The 16,345-nt window shown below is 39.4% G+C and overlaps 1 protein-coding gene across 1 annotated transcript in view; it reads right to left on the reverse strand.

Moving 5' to 3' along the window:
* Positions 1–7,155: 7,155 nt before the first annotated feature.
* Positions 7,156–16,345, reverse strand: part of fam199x (family with sequence similarity 199, X-linked) — a 10,014-nt gene continuing 824 nt past the window's right edge. Inside the window, exons 2-7 of the mRNA XM_016281152.1 lie at positions 14,631–14,804; positions 10,669–10,888; positions 10,432–10,584; positions 10,080–10,241; positions 9,287–9,481; positions 7,156–7,372 (exon numbers count right to left, since the gene is read on the reverse strand). Coding sequence (XP_016136638.1) covers positions 7,199–7,372; positions 9,287–9,481; positions 10,080–10,241; positions 10,432–10,584; positions 10,669–10,888; positions 14,631–14,797 — 1,071 coding nt within the window. The 5' untranslated portion in view covers positions 14,798–14,804 and the 3' untranslated portion in view covers positions 7,156–7,198. The remainder of the gene's footprint in view (positions 7,373–9,286; positions 9,482–10,079; positions 10,242–10,431; positions 10,585–10,668; positions 10,889–14,630; positions 14,805–16,345) is intronic.

Here is a 16,345-nt window from a genome sequence, read left to right on the forward strand (position 1 = left end):
TAAAAGATATATGTTGCTGATAGGTCAAGGAACCCATCATCTTCCAGTGAGTGCAGCACACTGTAGTATATGGAAGTTACGTCTCTTCTCAACTTCTCAATACTGGAAAAAAATTCAGTCATATAAGAAATAATTGCCTTTTTAATGATGTTTGCTCCAAACATGTTGTTAAATGCAGATGCATAATTACTTTGTTTCATCGAAAGTAATGGCAAACAATAATTAACAGAACAGGTTTTGTCTATTATTTAAAAAAAAAGTGTTTTATAAAAGAGTGAAAAAAAAATACTATGATACTTTTCTCATTACCAGTCTTATTAGTATTATGTTTTAACTATGTGTAATCTAATTTCAAGAAACTTGTGTTACATTTGCCACTTAAAACACTGGACCTTTAAACCTAATTTGTTCTGCGAACAACCAAAGCAACAAAAATGAGGAAAACCACAGCAATCGACTTGGAGAGAGGAGAAAAATGACCTGTCTTTGATTGTGGATCCCTCTTTCCAGCAATAAAGCTGGAGCTTCCTGTGCCGGGTACAGTGAACATCAGACGGCATTCTCTACGCCATGATCACCTCTTACTCTAAAAATAATTAATCAACCGTCATCATGATCATGCAGAATAAATACATCAATAGGTGTAACCAACATTCATTATTAGGTTTTGCAGAAGAAAGAAAGTCATAAAGATATGGAATGAGGTGAAGGTGAGTAAATCCTTGTTCTTCTATGGACTGCTGGAAGAAGGCCAAGGCTGTAGATGACAAATTGTTATTTGCTGCACTTAGGTACATGCTCTATAGCAGTGATTCTCAACTGGTTTGGTCATGGGACCCACATTTTCCCATGGTCATCAAGCTGCGACCCACTTAGGAGATATATATATATATATATATATATATAATTCGTTTTTTTGGTTTAAAAAAAAACAAAGCAAATTGCAAGAATATGACTAATGCTGATGAATAAACAGCATATAAGATAAGGCTATTAATTATGCAGTCTCCAACTAGTTTTTGTTACTACAATTAGGTTAGTGTATGAGCCACTGCAGTCATTTAAAAATAAACAAAATAACACAAAGTGAAAATATCATGGTATTTTTGGGTTATGGAAACAACAGTTACCGTGGTGAATACACAATACTGACATGAACTGTTAATGAAACATGGAAACTGCTCCTGAATAGAATTAATATCATACATTCATGCAAATCCTTCCCAGCTAACACACAAAGTACCAGTTATATGATTTATTGGTACTTGACTTTTATTTCACATGTTGCATGCTCATAGTTTCTTTTGCACTTTAGTGAAGTGATAAACAGCGCACCGCCGTGTTTGCATGTGCAACTGAAGAGTGCGCACTAGGAGCACCGTATAACGTCTGACAGGACTGGATAGTTCATTTATTTGAGGTGAGAGACATTTTATTTCAAAAGAAGTTATGAAAATGATGATAGGATAATGACACTGACACAAACATTTCATCTGACCGCAGATACTAAATCGGGACAGCGTGTTTTTCTCAGGCGCTCTTTACTTAAAATGCATTTACCCACCAGTTGAGAAACACTGCTCTATAGAATATATAAACAGGATATAAATGAGTGACAAAAGGTTTGGCCAAGCTGACTTTGTGTTATGACTTATATTATTACCTTTCTGGAAAACCCATTAATGGCACCAAAGATGACTCAGATATACAATAGACAACTCTCATTGAAGAATTCAGCATTTCCTTTAAGACAACAAAATTAACTATATTAAAAAGTTTGTGTCAGAGAGGTAGATATACACTCACCGGAACAGTTTGCGGTTCGTAATGATGTGTTCAAGTGCTTTTGGTTCATGAACTGAGTGTTTGCGCCTAGCATGTTCAGAATGGAGAGAATGCCCATGCATTGATGCCCTAACGCTCTCCCACTGAACGCCATGTCCTCTGGCTTGCAAACCCCCATAACAAGCCGATAACCCACATGTGGCATGATTTATTTTATTTCAGCAACAAGCTTATCAAGTTCTGAGTTTGATAAAGTGCTGTATAGACCTCTAACAGTGACATTTAAATCTGTCATTCGTCTGTATACAGTCTGCCAAGACACTCCAAGAAGACTGGCTATGCATGACACGGGGAGACCGTGATGGAGCAGATGCAGCAGGTAATCTGGCCACACATCAAAACGTGAACGTCCAGCTGCTCCGTGAGTGACTTGAATGAACACTTTTATCTGCTAATCAGTACAGCTCTGTGAGACCATCCACAATACACTCAGGAAGAACATGCACTAAACCATCTCCTGTGTGCATATGAACTGTAAAAAAGTCCAGAGGTTGTTGACTGAGAATATGCTGAAGTTCGACTGAAGCCGCTCCATCATTGTGCGAACCACCTGGGAGATTAATTGATATGAAAATCTGGTAAAAAAAAATTAAAATAAATAAATAAAACACTGGACTGTACTAGTGTTCTGCAAAGGTTAAGTCCTGTTAAGAAGAATCTGAAAGTTAAACAAGGGGAAATAAAACACTTATCTTTTCTCCACACCTATCTACTGAGTAGGCTACCCCTTTAGTTGGAATACAGTTGACTTTATTATTATATTAATGGAATATAACAATAAATGAATATGAACAAAACAAATGAAAAAAAAAGTTTCTTAACTTGTCCATGATGTTTTTATAAAGTCATTATTTTTGGCAGAAAACTGATAAGCCTTTTATAGTTTATTATAACGCGATTGTGGTTTGCTATAACCACATTCCCCTATACAGGCTCTATCCTAAAGATAGTGGATTGCTAATATGTCTGGCTGTAGATATGTAATAGACATTTTGCTAAAGAAAACCTCAAAACAGGTTTATTAAAGTCAGAAACTCACCTGTTCCAAGCTCATATTCCACGACTGAATTCCTGGACACAAGGTAAACGTGTTTCAGGCCTCGGGAGACTAGAGTAAATTGACCAATAGCACTATCTGCTGTTTTGGAAGAGGAAGTTGCTCCATTGCGTTTGTGAGAAAATCTGCCTGCACACATATCCAAGTTTTCCACATAAAACTGCAGGTCTCTCACAATCGTAACAGACCAGTATGCATATGAATGCACTGGATTTGGTATTTGTTCAAAGGTCATCTGCAATTTGTAGAATGGATTGTATTTATGAAAAATAATGTTTTATTTTTTTTGTATATATATATATATATATATTTGCAACACACAATAAATATATTTGTTATATCTCTGCATTTTTTCTGAAATTGACTTGTGAATTTGCATATCACTTTGCATTTGTTTGAAAGTCGAGTTTTACTTTGCAAAGCAGATTGTGTTTATTTGCAAAAAGCTGGATTTGTTTGTTTAATTTCGGCACATATTTACCTCCATAGAAGATGTTCAGCAATCAATAGCATTGTTGAATAGGTGTGGATTGCCACAAACCTGTCACACATGACTATAGCAGGTTACATGTGTTTTTCCCAAGTAAAAACCAAATGTTAACCATAAGTTAACATATTGCACGGTGTGCCATAGCCAAGCCATATATGCTTCTTAGTTGTGTGCTGTCATCTGGGCCATATACCTCAATACAAATAGTCATCCAAATGAAAATTCCCTACAATTCTTAAGCCATGGCAAAATATATATGGTGAAAATTTAGCCCATATGTGCTCATGCTATCAGCCACATTTGGCCCAAAAGTTCTTGCTGCATTCTTGAGCCATGTGATTCTTGCCTTTACAACGGAATAATGTAGGCTGAAGTACAGACCCAGTGTTTACAAAGCGAACTTGCAAAGACTGTCAAACACCCCATTACAAAAAAGAAGGGTTTCAAAAGATTTAAACATCCAGGATACACACACGGACAGACCATTTTAAACATTCAACTTTTGAACGGTCCTCCTTCTCCACACATGACCTTTCCAACGTGATTACGTAATGCGTAAAGTCACAGATGCGCATCGCAGAGCTAGTGCAAGAAGAACACTTGTGGTTAAAAGTATATACATTTTTATTTCTTTGAGAAAACGACTAATTGTTTCACTAGATAAGACTCGTATTCCTCGACTGGGATCATGTAGAGCCCTTTGAAGCTGCCCCATTGAAGTCCACTATATGGAGAAAAATCCTGGAATGTTTTCCTCAAAAACCTTCATTTCTTATCGACTGAAGAAAGAAAGACATGCACATCTTAAATGATCAGTAAATGTTTATCCTGGAAGTGAACCGATCCTTTAATTTGATCTGTATTCCACAGGATATTCAACTTTTGAACGGTCCTCCTTCTCCACACATGACCTTTCCAACGTGATTACGTAATGCGTAAAGTCACAGATGCGCATCGCAGAGCTAGTGCAAGAAGAACACTTGTGGTTAAAAGTATATACATTTTTATTTCTTTGAGAAAACGACTAATTGTTTCACTAGATAAGACTCGTATTCCTCGACTGGGATCATGTAGAGCCCTTTGAAGCTGCCCCATTGAAGTCCACTATATGGAGAAAAATCCTGGAATGTTTTCCTCAAAAACCTTCATTTCTTTTCGACTGAAGAAAGACATGCACATCTTAAATGATCAGTAAATGTTTATCCTGGAAGTGAACCGATCCTTTAATTTGATCTGTATTCCACAGGATATACTTAGAGAGCATTTGTTTGGAGAGACTTCTGAACAAATTGCAATCTGCAATAAATCAGCAACCACTTACCTTTGATTACTTGGAGTTTATGAGCCACCATGAGCTTGTTATACTTAAGTCAAGTTCTGGAAAGATAGATGTTCCTCCAGAGATTCCACATGGACTGCAGAACCTTTATCACCTGGTCAGGTCTGAGATTGCTTGTGTACCGTTCTGTCGAATGAACCAGCGATCCCAATCATTCATGATTTAATCATTCTTTTGAGTCCGTTCTCTGTTTGCCGAACACATTTGGACCGCTCTCTCTCTGAATCATACAGCCTTCCCCTGGCCTCGGGTCCATGAGGAAAAAATACCATCAAATTGGACAAAAATGCCCCTGCACAATTAAACTAAATCTATTACGGCTGTCGCGTATAAAGTGAAAATGAAATGAAAAATGTTGATTTCTCATTATCTGAGAATATCACATCATATTTCTTTTTAAGCGTTGCGCATTATAAGCAATCACACACGATTCTGTTGAGTTTATGAATGCAATGACCAATCAGAAGAGTTAAGATGAGTCACGCTGAAAAGCTGGAATTTTGTTCAGTGAGCGCGCTCGCTGACTGAATTCTGCTCTCTCGTGAATTTTCTCATCATAAACAACATGTGCAATGTAAGTAAGAGATTAATTTCCCAGTGTAGGCAGCTTCAGTGATAATAATGGGAGTTGTTTGAGAGATTACATAATGTGACAATGTAAATTTTTTGCTCGCTTTCGGTATATAATTAATATATGGGTTTGAACACTGCAAGAGTGGATGGAAAAAGCAAGCATTTTTCCCGGTCTATTGTAGAGCGAAAGTTTTGGAAAGCTCACGAATGGCAGAACTGGCTTTATTATAACAGTTTGCCAGTCCTGAAGGGGATACTTCCAAACAAGTAGCTTTGCCTAAAAGTCTAGTCCTTTCAAAGACGGAACAAGTTTTGTAAACTTTCATCGGACAGTTTATTTATTTAGAATAAGGTGTACTGATGAACTGTGCACAATAAGTGTGTAAATGCTTGATTTCATGTTGACTTTAAAGCTATTAAAACATATATAAATCGCTCTACATTTGAGGTGAGCTGACACAGTCATTGAATAAGATTATACATAAATGTTCATAGACATTAAAAAGCACAATTACTCACATGAATGTCAAGACTACACTTACTGTAGCATAAACTATCAAAAGAAACTAAAGTAATCGTGGATTTAAACGCTGAAATTATTTCATGTCAAGACAGTCTATGATCAATTGACACAAAAGCAGTTTGACGTCGTCATAATTTAATTTTATTCTGTTAAAATTAAGAATATGCAGACATTTCAGCAAAGCAGTTAAGTCATACTAACTTCACCTTATACAGTTACATTTCCGTCTGGATCAAAACATCTACGTAGATGTCTTAGAGATGGAGTAAGAAATAAAAATATGTTCTTTAGACATTTCAACTAAATAACATTTTTGGGAAAATAATTGCTTGAATTGCACATTTGCAATAAAATGAAGCTTAAATTACAACAACAACAAAAAACTTTTGTAAGCAAACAAGTTCTGACCTAAACAAGCGTTGCGCATTATAAGCAATCACACACGATTCTGTTGAGTTTATGAATGCAATGACCAATCAGAAGAGTTAAGATGAGTCACGCTGAAAAGCTGGAATTTTGTTCAGTGAGCGCGCTCGCTGACTGAATTCTGCTCTCTCGTGAATTTTCTCATCATAAACAACATGTGCAATGTAAGTAAGAGATTAATTTCCCAGTGTAGGCAGCTTCAGTGATAATAATGGGAGTTGTTTGAGAGATTACATAATGTGACAATGTAAATTTTTTGCTCGCTTTCGGTATATAATTAATATATGGGTTTGAACACTGCAAGAGTGGATGGAAAAAGCAAGCATTTTTCCCGGTCTATTGTAGAGCGAAAGTTTTGGAAAGCTCACGAATGGCAGAACTGGCTTTATTATAACAGTTTGCCAGTCCTGAAGGGGATACTTCCAAACAAGTAGCTTTGCCTAAAAGTCTAGTCCTTTCAAAGACGGAACAAGTTTTGTAAACTTTCATCGGACAGTTTATTTATTTAGAATAAGGTGTACTGATGAACTGTGCACAATAAGTGTGTAAATGCTTGATTTCATGTTGACTTTAAAGCTATTAAAACATATATAAATCGCTCTACATTTGAGGTGAGCTGACACAGTCATTGAATAAGATTATACATAAATGTTCATAGACATTAAAAAGCACAATTACTCACATGAATGTCAAGACTACACTTACTGTAGCATAAACTATCAAAAGAAACTAAAGTAATCGTGGATTTAAACGCTGAAATTATTTCATGTCAAGACAGTCTATGATCAATTGACACAAAAGCAGTTTGACGTCGTCATAATTTAATTTTATTCTGTTAAAATTAAGAATATGCAGACATTTCAGCAAAGCAGTTAAGTCATACTAACTTCACCTTATACACTGATGTGGAAGAGGCGTAGAAGGAGAACTGAAGGGTCACTGGGGTCACATCAGCACGTCCAGGTCGTCGCAGTGGTCCTCCTCCTCCGGGACTCTGAGAGACAGCACCTCCTCGTTCAGGAACAGACCGCTCAGTCTCTCCTTACGAGCCTGTCTCTGCTCCTTCAGCTGACGCTTGCGTAAAGCCTTCTGCTGCAGCTTCCTCTGCTTGGAGCGCTTCTGCAAAACACCACCAGCTTTTATTGGTAAGAATAGCAAAGCATCTCAAGCTGGGATGCACCGATCGACTGGCCAACAATCTTTATCAGTTCATCTTAAACCATCTTAAAAGTCTTTTTTTCAAATTTCAGCTCAGTTCTACAGTGTCTTTGGCACGTTTGAACCTAATTAAAGCCACTGAAATAGCATCTGTCATTTTCACCAGAAGATTAAGTTATAGCATTGTGATTAAATACCACGAGGAAAAAAAAAAAAATATATATATATATGGTTGGATACCGAAACCTGGTACCAATATGGCACCAGTACCTATGTAACCGGTATGTATTAGAACCGAATCCGAACGCAGATTTCGGTGCCATGCCCGAGCGATCGATTGAAATATTTGTCCTCTGGTTCTCCGAAACGGACGTAAAGCATCATCACCGGCACCGCACATGAAAAATAATTTCCCCACTGAGAAAATGCATGTGAACTCAAGTCGGAAAACTCTAATAATATAAATCCAAAAAATCTTTGTAGTAACGAGAGTGTCCATGTTGTTTTCACATTCCGACTTAAAAGCACAACTCGGGAAATGTGAGCATTCGAGGAGCGCGTGAAAGCAGTAATTACACTTGCTCTGATGGCAGCAGGTAGCCTTCCGTTAACTAAGCTAAACGTGCTTAAATTAAAACGCCTAAAGCTAAACCTCCCTTGTATTCACATTTCTAAACTTGTTGTCCAACAAAAGAGAACATTATAACCTTTTTACTGTGGTTATAACCTTTTAAATGCTTCCTTTTGTGATCTGATGAGGCTTCTTGTCACAGAATGAGGCAGAAAATATGTTCCATAGGCTACTTTAAAAAGAATACATCGATTAGCAATGGATTATAAATATACTTAATTATTATGAAAATACCAGAGATGGCTTGAATAACACAGATAAACTATATTGTCGCAGTTGAGTGTTTATTGTCTTTGTTTTATCATTCAGTTACAGATATAATAGCCATGCCTTTGTCCATAGAAGGGATTTCCTGGAGGGTCATGAGTTATCTACTTCTGTGACTGGATGTGGATTTTCTGTGCAAGGGCGCCCTCTGGCGTCCAGTATGAATGAAACAGACATGTGTTTATAGTGCTAATGGCCAATTCATCATTTTTGGGGGAATTTTTATTTATTTATTTTTAAATAAGTATCGGTTCAGGCACCGTTTTGTATCTATTTGGCACTGGTATCGAAACAAACCCAAACAATACCCAACCCTAATTCAAAATTATTTTGGTAGTTTACATCGCCTCGGTTCTTAAATGGTTTTACCTTCTTCAGCATCAATAAATATCAGCACCTTTTGTGTCTGAGTCTCAGAAATGTCCTAAGTGTGAAAAGCTGTATCTCAACATAATTTGCTAATTTTTGGGAAGAGCTCAAGTGTGTAGATTCAGCCCTGTTCCCAGTCAAACACCCCTGAATCAGATCACCAGCTCTCCAGACTCACTGGGAACATCTAGGCAGGACCTAAACTCTGCAGGACAGCCCTGATCTGAAGCTTACCGTCGACAGCTTCACTGCTGAGGACTCTCACAAAACACACAACACTCACTGACAGCGAAGGCAGCTCCACCAGAACACAAACATTTAAACGGGATTGACTTGTGTAAATCCAGTTTTTGACTTCTCTTGTGGATTATATGCAAATATCTAAATCTAAAATATTCATATCTACAAATATGTAAATATCAGTACTAAAAACAAACAGATATCACTGAGAGTTACTGTTAATTAGTTCATGCAGTGAAGAGGCGTTCATTAACAGTAACTCGCACTGATATCTTGTTTGTTTTTGCTCATGAGAGTCGTTTCCGTGTGTGTGCATTAAGACGGTCTCGTGTAGTTTTTCCTGCTGTGCTGCAGAAGTGCTGGAGCACCTTGGAGTCTCGTATCCTCTCTGCAGCGGAGGCCAGGTTGCTGTCGCTGTGAGCGCGGCTGATGCTGGAGGCACTGCTGCTGCTGCTGCTGCTGATGCTGCTGCTGGTGATGCTGGTGTTACTGCTGCTGCTCGCCAGGCTCCTCTTCACGCTGCGCTGCTGCCGTCGACTGTGCTCACGGATGTAGCTCCGCACCTGAACAACAGTGGAAACATCAAAGCAGCTGAAGCGATCTGATCTGGCTGTTAGAGATAATCGCTGGAAAACACTACACGACTCCTGCACTGCTCTGCTGTCAGGACGAGTTTTGGATTACTATATTGTTATTTATAATTTAGTGTCTGTTCTCTTTATTATTAGTGTTTTTATTACCTTAAATAATAAGTATGTCTGCACTATGTCTGTACTTTCTGCACTGGAAGCTCCTGACACCAAGACAAATTAGGTGTGTGAACACACTTGGCAATAAAGCTCTTTCTGATTCCGAGTTTACAGATTTCACAGAAAATCACATCGTGCACAATGGACACAGACTCTGATATTTTATGTTTCTTCATGAGTGTGTTGTGCTCGGAGCGATCTGAAAGTCTGGTAGTGTGTGATCCTCAGCCGTTTAAAGTATGAAGCCCAGTTTCTCTCTGTTATAGACTTACAAAGTGTTATACCTTGTGTTTTAAAATGTGTTTAGATTTTAAAAGATGTATAGCGCATTACAGATAGTTTGCTAATAAGCTGGCCACACTGATGGATGAGTGCCGTTTGTTTGCAGCAGATGTGGAGTGGCTTTAATCACCTGTTTGAGCTTTTCATCTGTGAGGCAGTTTAGTTCAATGATGAACTCGCTGTCTGTCGGCAGAATCTGTGCGCTCGGGTCGATTATTTTTATGATGTCCAGCTGCTCTCGAAGTCCCATCTCTGTGCTCACTTTTCGACTCAAATACTCAATATATTCCACCTGAAACATCAAAGTCAACAAAGTGAGCGCACATAGACACGAACAGAAGCTTGACTTCAAAACAGAATAACACAAGTAAACGCAGTGAGGCTGCTTCCTTTCTTTCCTAATTATGTCGAATTAAAGATTTTTCATTACAAATTATATAATCAGCATGACAATCTAAGATTTCAGTGCGAGTGTTTGAGACCTGCTCGTCGTTGGTCATGGCGCTCCAGGGCAGCTCGTCCAGGTTTCGGTGCGGTTTGTTTCTTCTTTTGGACAGGAGGCAGGGTGAGCTGGGCACGCTGGGAATGATGTCGGAGAGCACATCGCTGCCGCTGGCTATATCACTGCCTGCTAACTACAACCACACAGCCACCCACGTGTTAGGAAATACAACACAGTTACCGTGACATCTACACAGATATCACCAGAGACGACTCACCTGCCATTCGAACTCGCTGTCGGACCAGTCCCAGTAAGTGCTGATGGAGGAGGACACGTCACTGCACACGCTGCCCTCAGGGAACAGCTCAAAGGAGGCCAGCTCCTGCTCATCCAGCAGCGAGTAGCAGTCGTCCTGATCACACACAGACACGGAGGAGAAGAGCTCCTCGCTGCAGTCTGAGCTGGCCACGCTGGTGCCGCAGGAGGTCAGGTGCCACCTGCACATACACACCATCACTGACTGACCACAGTGACCCCTGACTGCACACACACACCATCACTGACTGTTAAAGTGTACAGCTAACGGTGCACAGTCTAACCCTCTTCAGGGACGGATGCTGCTCTGTGAAGCTTCCAAACATCTCGGAATCATTTGTTTCGAAACCCTGGTTCGGGGCGCGAATCAAACTGCCGAAGTCACGTGATTTCAGTAAACGAGGCTTCATTACGTCCTAACTGTTTCGAAACATCTAGAAATCTCAATGATATATATATATGAAAAAAAAAATCCCAATGGTTCATCTTCAGGGGGCGGTGATCTCGGAGAACCTGTGAACCAGCGTCTACGGTTTCTGCCTGATCTCGGATCAGCTTTATCAATTTTAATGAGACATTTGTGTAATTAAAAGGTTGAGTAGTAGTTAATAGACTCTTACTGGCATGTTTAGACAAGCTCTCCATAAAACAGACAAAACAAGCCCTGCAAATTAATTTTAAAATAAATTTTTTTTTAAAAACATTATATAGACACTTCACATTTAACGGTATTTTATTATTTTATTTGCATTTAATATATTATACATTGAGTTTGCAAAAGCTGTTTTTAATGGACGTTTTGACATGAGTTTTTGTTGCATTTGCACAGTTTGACCAGCGGCATGCGTTTTGAATGCTTCGAAACTGTGAATCATTTTGCGAAGCAATTGCTTCAATTGATTTGAAGCTTCAAAAAGGTTTGTTTTTCCCATCACTAGCTGAAACCAAAGATTATTGACCTCAGCACATGCATCTTTGTTGTGGTTAACAGGAGATAGTGTTACGCGTTTATTAATCTTGATTTCTCAAAACAGCGCTTGTGTGCATTTCCTGAATGTGCAGACGTGAACCGCTGCACTCATGCATGCGCACAGGAGAGCAAACAACTGCTGCAGATTTCTGATAAATTATAATACATGATATTTCAGGTTGTTTTCTCTTAACACCATCATATGAAAATATGGAAGGAGTTGTATGGACCATTTTATGATACTATTATGGCTTGAAGCTGGTCACTATATAAACAAGCTCAAGCATGATACTTTTACATTTCTCATTTTGTCTTCCAAAAAGAAAGAAGGTCAGATAACTTTACAACAACACCAAGGTGAGTAAAGTCTTCATTTCATGATTTTCGTTTTTTTTGAGGGTGAACCATCCCTTTAACATCCAACAGCGAGTGTTCATTATTTTAGTCAGATTAGTTGCACAGCCTTTCTGTTGCTCTCAGTCCGTTTGACTGGTATCTCTCACCCATTCAGAGACGTCTGTAAAGTCAAGTATTTTCATGCAAAATGGAAATGAATTTGACACATTTACAGAGGAAATGGTCTGAAGATGATCTGAGCCAATTTTGGTGAAAATCAGACAAACCGTCTAGGACGAGTTTTGAAAGTAGGTTTTTCGAATAATTAAAAACTATAAAAAATTATTTTACATTTTGGTGTCCATTTGACTCGGCATGAGCCAAGGAATCGGAGGAAAAAATAATTTTGCTTCTAAAACCTATGGTTTAAAAGTTATTAGCATAAACATGAGTGAAACTTTGAGCTGTTGCTGACACTATAGAGTTAGAGACTCCAAACTCGCTGTGGTTAATGTTGAGACTGTCCTCGATCTGTGTGCCAAATTTCACAACTTTCCCGCAAGCGGTTTTATGGGCTGCCATAGAGCTCTAGAGCAGAAGAAGAAGAAGGGCCCTAAAAATCCTTACAAATACAACAGGTTTTCAGCACTTTGCACTTGAACCCCTAAAAAGTGTATATCCCAGAGAGACAAAGGCAGCTTCACCAAGCTCTTGTTTTGGCTCTGAGAGGCAAGAGACACTACAGACTCATCTGCAGCACGATTCAACTGTTAGTTCACCCAAAAATTTAAATCAAGCCATTTACGGTGTTGTTCTTCTGTAGTAAACCCTTCTTTCTATTTTGGACCACAAAAGGAGATTTCTTTTAAAGTCTGTGTAAAGCAATATTAAATATGTGTAGTGAGTTTGTCAAACCATAGAAAAATGTATTAACCACCCAGCTAAATTTGAATGGGGAAAAAAAAAAACACGTAAAAAAAAAATAGTTATCAAAATCTTGAAAACAAATAAGCAGTATTATCTGCTCTGAAATGCTGGGGGCGTGTCTGCTGCCGGCGCTGAAGCCACGCCCACTCGCTGGAAAGCTGTCAAATGCACAACAACCTGAACTGATGCTCCCGCTAGCAGCTTGACTGGATCTACGCAGACATACTTGTTTGGTAATATGCATTTACGTGATGAAGGCATAGCTAGCTAGCAAACTGTAGGCTGTAGTACAGGGCTGCCCAAACTCGGTCCTGGAGGGCCGGTGTCCTGCAGAGTTTAGCTCCAACTTGCCTCAACACACCTGCCTTTAATTTTTCTAGTATGCCTAGTAAGAGCTTGATTAGCTGCTTCAGGTGTTGAATTGGGGTTGGAGCTAAACTCTTCAGGACACCGGCCCTCCAGGACCGAGGTTGGACACCCCTGCTGTAGTAAGTAACTGGTGATTGAGCGGGAGAAGCACTGATGCTGATGTGCTGTAGTTATTATAGTGTTAGAGGAGGGGCCGTGCTCCATGACTCCAGTGCATCATCGAGATGTGATTTCACCCCCCCCCACAAAATACTCAACACAAAAATGGTGACTCAACTCCATAATTCATTACTATATAGTTCACAGTCTTTGTAACGTGTTTTCAGCATTACATTTCTAACATTTATAATGCGTTTAGAAACAATTCTCTGAATTGCCTTTACACAGACTTTAAATGACCTCCTCGTGCTCAACCACATAACAGCAGTGAATCACGACCAGCATCAAACTTAAAAAAAACCCCCAGATGCACAGGGTTTGGGGGAAACAGAAATCTTGACCTTGTCTGTTTGTGTTCAGTGCACGATTGCACGTTCATGAGAGTCTATTAACACCACAGTTAAATCAAAAGTTAGAACATGTTTAATGTTCTGTAACAGTTTAGGACTATTAAATGTAAACACATTTAAATACATACACAAATACATTTTAAAAACATATGTATAATTACAAAGTTTAATGTTAGGTGCATTTAATCTTGAGATGAATTCGTTATTTTTTTAATCGACTAACAGCACACATGGGTCATATTTCTCAGGTTGGAAGAACTGGAAATCCATTTAAATATGGAAGATGTTTCCAACGGTTTGTGTGGAGCAGCTCTAAATGACCCTGACCCTGTATGGCTTCAGAAGACTTCAGAATACAGTGCACGAGTTGAACCTGATCAAACTCATCTACCTGTAACTATCTAGTGATCCTGAGGAGCTTGATTAGCTTGCACACACATCATTCAGGACCGGAGCTGAACTCTGGAGGGCAGTGGATCTTTGAGGAATCCTGATCTAAAGTGTCCTAAAGTGACGCTAAAAACCAACCCTGTTCCTGGAGGCACAGCAGCACTATGAGTGCTTCTCTATCAGAAGACTGTGTCCTTACAGTCCAGTGAGCCCTTCTCAGCATCAGCCGCTCCAGTAGCTCCTCATAGCCACTGTCTGTGGTTTATATTACAGACTGTTTAGCATTATGTGATTCATTTACAACAAAAACAAAAGAAAAACATCATGCCTTCATCTCTGATAACATTGTTTTATCTTGGATAAGACTGGATGAGCTGATCATGAGTTGGAGTGTGTATTGTTCGGAACATGGTTAACACTGACCTGCTGCTGTGGAAGCGGTGGAGCGGATCTGTGCGGTGACACGAGGACAGCTGACAGCCGAAGTCACTGACGTCCAGCGTAGCATCTTCACTGAGGTTCCCTCTCCGAGACAGCAGCGGACACGGCTCTTCTGGAGCCAGGAACTTCTCATAGACGTCCTCAGACATCTGAAAACTACAGACAGCGGCGTCAGAAGCACAAGCTCACGGCAGACTAACAGCTGATCCAGTCGCTGCGCTGAGAGCTGCACTGTCCAATGCATACAAGCCTGCTTTTCTTTATGACACTGACCTTAGTTCATTTTAAACTGCATTCAAATGGATCCATAACACATTCGTTAATGTCAGTGTTTATGATGTGTGGACACCTGTGTTTTTCATTTTCTCGTATCCTACCATTACGTTCAGTGTTTCAACATAAGCTGGTAGAAAAGCTTGTGCTTTATGATCTTTGCATGATGATAAACTAAGACGAGCAGTCCATCAGCGAGAGAGTTTGACACACACAGATGAAGCAGTGGCCGTGGTTAAGTAACCGCTGTCATAAAGAAACATTATTTGTGTCGATTAGCAGATAAGCCTCAAGACACATGAGTTTATGATGTCCTTTAGGCAACAAACGGAAACGTGTCAACTTTGCTGGAGTCTGTTTGATAAACATGTCCTGATCATGGGTTGAGTTATGCACAATACCAATGATTTAAAGTAGTGAAACTCAGCGCTACACATTCTGCACATATTCCTTATCTGACATAACGTCAAATTATAAAAGGCTTTTCACAATTTAGTGATATCTTATAATTATATTTATTTAACTGTCACTCAGTCGCATGAACAGAAAATTTACCGTATACATTTTTTTTTACTGTTATTAAAGATAGTAAATTTACAACTGCAGCCCAACTCCTGCAGAGTGCTTCACTGTCAAATGTGCTAATGGCCTCAAGGCCCGATCTGTAGATCCTCTCAACTGAACCTGAACACTGTACAGTGTGTGCTGTCTTTACAATGACACTGGCCTTGAATCTGTGCAGGATCGGCCGATCGTCAAGCACCAGATCCAGGCCAATGCTGGTCGATCGATCAGTGCTTATAGTAGTACTTCCACAGGATGGCAAGTGTCCACAGAGGAAAGCTGAGACACAAAGCAAGCTCTAAGGTGAGAACTAACTAGACAAGACCTAGACACGAGTCTGAGTCACTGTGGCCATTACAAATCACCAACAATAAGAGTTCAACTAGACACGATTTGCAGTCTATGACTCATGTGATGCTTTAAATGTGGAGAAAGCCACTGCATCCAATGAGAAGCTGTTAAATCAGTGCCAATAGACAAAATAGTCCTTCAGCTTTGAACTTTTTAACAACTGGAAAACTAAAAATGGCTGCTATTTAATACGTAATAGAACAGCTTCCAGCTCAACGCGTTGTGATCTTCAGATGGTGACAGATACTAGTCCTTCATTTGATGGCACTGTCCTGTTGCCCAGCTGAAAATCACTGTGAGTTTTTGATTAGCAGACACTAGGAGAGGAACAGGTACAACAAACCCAATTCTCACACACACACACACACATACACACACACACTCACTCACAGACACACACACACACTCTCACACACACACTCTCACACACACACTCACACACACTCACACACACACACACACACTCACTCACTCACAGACACACACACACTCTCACACACACACTCTCA

This window comes from Sinocyclocheilus grahami, unplaced genomic scaffold (assembly GCF_001515645.1).
Source record: "Sinocyclocheilus grahami isolate Dianchi unplaced genomic scaffold, SAMN03320097.WGS_v1.1 scaffold147.1, whole genome shotgun sequence".
Lineage (NCBI taxonomy): Eukaryota > Metazoa > Chordata > Actinopteri > Cypriniformes > Cyprinidae > Sinocyclocheilus > Sinocyclocheilus grahami.